The 4,140-nt window shown below is 57.0% G+C and overlaps 1 protein-coding gene across 1 annotated transcript in view; it reads left to right on the top strand.

Moving 5' to 3' along the window:
* The first annotated feature begins 3,811 nt into the window (after window positions 1-3,811).
* Window positions 3,812-4,140, top strand: part of CD72 (CD72 molecule) — a 6,520-nt gene continuing 6,191 nt past the window's right edge. Inside the window, exons 1-2 of the mRNA XM_045289380.1 lie at window positions 3,812-3,893; window positions 3,992-4,092. Of these exons, the coding sequence (XP_045145315.1) occupies window positions 3,812-3,893; window positions 3,992-4,092 (183 nt within the window). The remainder of the gene's footprint in view (window positions 3,894-3,991; window positions 4,093-4,140) is intronic.

Here is a 4,140-nt window from a genome sequence, read left to right as displayed (position 1 = left end):
TGCATCACGCTTTCTCCAGGGTTCAGGAAACGTAGCAAAGCCCCGCGTCACTTTCCGTTGCTGCTGTCGTGCAAAACCACAAACCTAGCAACTTAAGCAACACAAACTCAGAATCTCACAGCTAGGGAGGCCAGCAAGCTAATGTGGTTCTCACCAAAATCAAGGTGTCAGCAGGCTTGGCTTCCTTTTGGGAGCCTCTAGGTGAGAGCCTCTAGGTGAGACTCCCTTGTCTTGTCTTCTCCGGCTTCCAGAGGCTGCCTGAATTCCTGGGTTTGTGACCCACTTCCACCATCTTCAAGGCCAGCACTGGTTGGCTGAGTCTGTGCCATGTAGCGCCTATCTGCCTCATCTTCCGGCGTGTAATCTCTCTTCTGGCAGCGGAGAAAGATGTTCCCTTTGAAGGGACTAGATTGGGATTAAAGAGACCATCTGACTTTCCAAGTTTTAGGACGCCTTCTGATTTCCTAGTATTGGCCAGACTTCAGCAGGACAAGCCCCTCTCCACACTGAAAATTCCTTCTTCATGCCATCACCGTTCCCCTCCTTTTGTCTCCCTTCACAACCCAGAGGCCAGGGGACCGCAAGAAAGGATTCTGGGGTCTACCCTGGAGAGAAGCGGTTCTCAACCTGTGGGTCGCGACCTCTTTGGGGGGGTGTCAAAGGACCCTTTCACAGGGGTCGCCCGATTCATAACAGTAGCAAAATGACAGCGATGAAATAGCAATGAAAAGAATGTTATGGTTGGGGGGTCCCCACCACAGGAGGAACTGTATGAAAGGGTTGCGGCATGAGGAAGGTTGAGAACCGCTGCTCTAGAGTTTCAGAGGGTGGTATTTTTTTTTTTCAGAGGGTGGTATTATGGTCCTGGAGAGGCAGACGTGTGGAGCACCAACCCTCACTCCATAAAGGCCCTTGGGTGTCTCAGGAATGCGGCTTGGGGTTACAGTGTCCAGCTGCCAAAGAAACGTGAATGTCCGTGTGGCGAAGGCCGTGTGTCCTGCTCACGGGGAAAGGGAGAATCCTGCTCTTCTATCTGTTTACCACTGGCAATGGCAGGGTGGTCTGCTTTAGAATGGGATACGGACCTCTTGTGGAGCTAGGCAGCCAGCACCAAAGAGCATTGAAAGAGAGCCCCTGGCCCCCCACTCACCCACCCCATTTAGGGCCTCGAGTCCTGCCCTGGGACTGGGGCTGGGTGCGGTTTAATTCACCTCAGCTTCATCTGGGTACCACCCTGCCCTTCTCAAGGCCCCCGAGGGCCCAGCCAGGCCATATGGCCTCTGATTCTTCTGCAGAGTGCATGCACCCTGGGAGCCTGATCCAGGCATGTCCCCTGCATTCGGGTCCTGTTCACCTGTGTGTTGGTTCTGAAAACGAACATGGTGTACCGTTTATGAGGGTCGTGCAAGTGTTGATGCCGTTGGTACCTACCCACCCACCCACACGCCACAGGCACCAGTGCACTGCCTGTCCCCACCCACCTTGCCACCAGCTGCTCTGGATGCCCCCAAGTCACCCTCACAGGCCCCTGAGGCCCCCAGGGGGTTATCCACACACTGGGCTGTGATCTGGGGGAGACCCTGGCGGAGTGCCTGGAGGTGAGCTCTTGGTGCCCCTCACCAAGCCCCTCAACAGCGACACCTCGGGACCCTGAACCCCCACAGGGAAACACTAGTAGAACCTGTCACCCTAGCCACTGAAGACTTTGTATTAGAATGGCCTGCCTCAGGGGGGTGGAAATGATCAGAGACCTCCTTTCACCCCCATGTTTAATCCTCCAGGCTGGCCTTGACACAGATGCTCACCTGGGGGCAGGAGCATGCACAAGGTCCACCCACTGTCACCCTGCAGATACATTCTTCGATGCCTCAGTGGGTACTTTCTCGGGGGTGGGCCCAGCCCAGCACCACGCCACACACCACCACACAGACAACGAGAACTGTTAGGCTGCTGCGGTGAGCACCTTTTCCCCCTTCCTTTTTCCTCCCACAGCTGCAGAAGGGCTTTCTGAGGAGCGGATGTCGCCCCCACGGAGGGGTGGGTTTTCCCCTCCCCCATACCTTGTCTTCCCCCAGCCCCTTCCCTTTGTCAGAAGTTGGCCTTTTGGAGGTTCCCCAGAGAGAGGAGGAGGATGGGTGCATCTGGATTCCCGGGTTGGCGATGACTATTAAAGTGCCACGGACTGTCTCAGAAGTACAGCCAGAGAGCTCCTTCGAAGCAAGGATGACATTCTTTTTTTTTTTAGGATGACATTCTTTGGACAACCCCCATAGAAGGATATCATGCTTGGGAAAGAAGAGGGTCAGCAAAAAAGAACAAGACCCTCCATGAGATGGTCCGACCCAGTGACCGACCGCAGCCATGGGCTCAAGTGCGGGCATGAGGGTGGGATGGTGCCGGACCAGGCAGTGCTGCCTCCTGTGGAGCACAGGGTCCTAGGAGCCAGCCCCGACCCACTAAGGGGTCAACAACAGCCGACAACCTAGGAGTAAGCGTGCTGGGGTGCATCTCCAGGCACCATCCTCAACAGCCCCCTGCCCCCTCCCCAGGCATCCTCTGTCCTCCATGGTCAGGGGGCCTTCCCCTTCAGTCACTGGTCCTTCTCCACTCTGCCACGTGCCCCTCCTTCCTGGGTGCTGGATGCGAAAGGAAAGCATGGGGGCTTTAAAAAAGGTTTTTTGCTGGAAGAACTGGGAACTAAAGAAAATCAAAACCAGGATAAGAAGGTATCAAAAGCGTGTCTGGTTTCAAGTCTGCACCCTAGGCTCCTGGCCCCTCTTCATCTCTCTGCCCCACTGTGGGGGAGACCAACAGGCTGCAGCCCCTCTTAAGCCCAAGGTACCCCCCCCACCCCCCACTGTGGCTGCACAGGCTGTGTCTCCAGAGGTCAAGCTGTGAAGTGGCTAATACTAAGGCTCCTGTGGGGTCCCTCATCCTCATCCCGCAGCCCAGGCCTCTGCCTCCTGGCTTCTACCTTCTGGGTCCTTTACTGAAGCTCAGCTGTAGGGACAGAGGAGAGCAGGAGACTGGCAGGGCCGGATGGGGAGAGGAAGGGGGCGACTGGTTTTCTGGAGAGCAACAGGATGGAGGGGAGCAGGGGAAAGTTCTGAGGAGGAACTGGAATGTTCACAAAGGAGAAATAGGCTGGTCTCCGTTCTTTGGTTCTTTGCAGCCCTAGACGGTAGGGTTCCCAGAAAGAATCTGCCTGTGTGTGCTGGTGCTAGTGGTGCTCAGCCACTCTGCTGGGGAGGGAGCTGGGCCCACCCCGAAGCTTCCAAGTTCTGGGAGAGATGAGTACCATCTGGGACCCTCATATCAGGGAGCCCCCTTTCTAGAAGGCCATACCTGCTGGAAGCCCCAGAATGGTGGGGAGATCTGGAGGTACCACAGGACCTCCAGTCAGGGACCATGGAGCCCCACCCAGGGGCACTGACTTCCCTCTCCTTGGGTGGGCTGAGCATAAAAGAGCAGTGAGTGCACATCCATAAGCCTCTGTGAACAGGGCAGCCAGGAGGACCACCAAGGGGTCAGGCATTTGGAGCTGCATGAAGCTGCCTGTCCTACACAGGCAGGACAGGCCAGGCTCTCCTCTCCCCTCCTCCAGCCGGCCCTCTGGGGCAGGCCCAGGGATGTCTTCTGCTTCACTGAACCCATCTGGCGGAGCCTTGCTCACATCTTCCTCTTTTGTGACTGGAAGTCACAGGGCCAGACGATGATCTGTGTGATTACAGAGTCGACAGAGCGGCAAGGGAGCTCGGGGCTGGTGGACAGACGAGGGGTGAGACCGGTGGATGTCGAAAGGCTCGTGGCCATGGCGGAGGCCATCACCTACGCAGACCTGCGGTTCGTGAAGGTGCCCCTGAAGAAGAGCCTCTCCACCTGGCTAGGACAGGGTCAGAGTGATGTCGCCTTGCTTCTGAAGCCTGCATCCTCGCCTCTCTCAGGACCCCAGCCCCGATTCCCACCTTGGTCCCCCTTCTCTCCTTTCCAGACCCAGAGGCTGATGAGGATGGGGAGCTCACCTATGAGAATGTGCAAGGGCCCTCAGCGCCACCGCTAGCCGACTTGGCTCCCTGTGGACCAGGGGAGAAAGCAGGTAGGGTGCCCCTAGGGGCTGTGTGTGTGTGTGTGTGTGTGTGT

Source organism: Echinops telfairi, unplaced genomic scaffold, assembly GCF_000313985.2.
Source record: "Echinops telfairi isolate 266 unplaced genomic scaffold, ASM31398v2 ScPeMD7_25;HRSCAF=90, whole genome shotgun sequence".
NCBI lineage: Eukaryota > Metazoa > Chordata > Mammalia > Afrosoricida > Tenrecidae > Echinops > Echinops telfairi.
The sequence above is the reverse complement of the archived record's forward strand: the minus strand, read 5'-3'. Positions and strand labels throughout refer to the sequence as shown.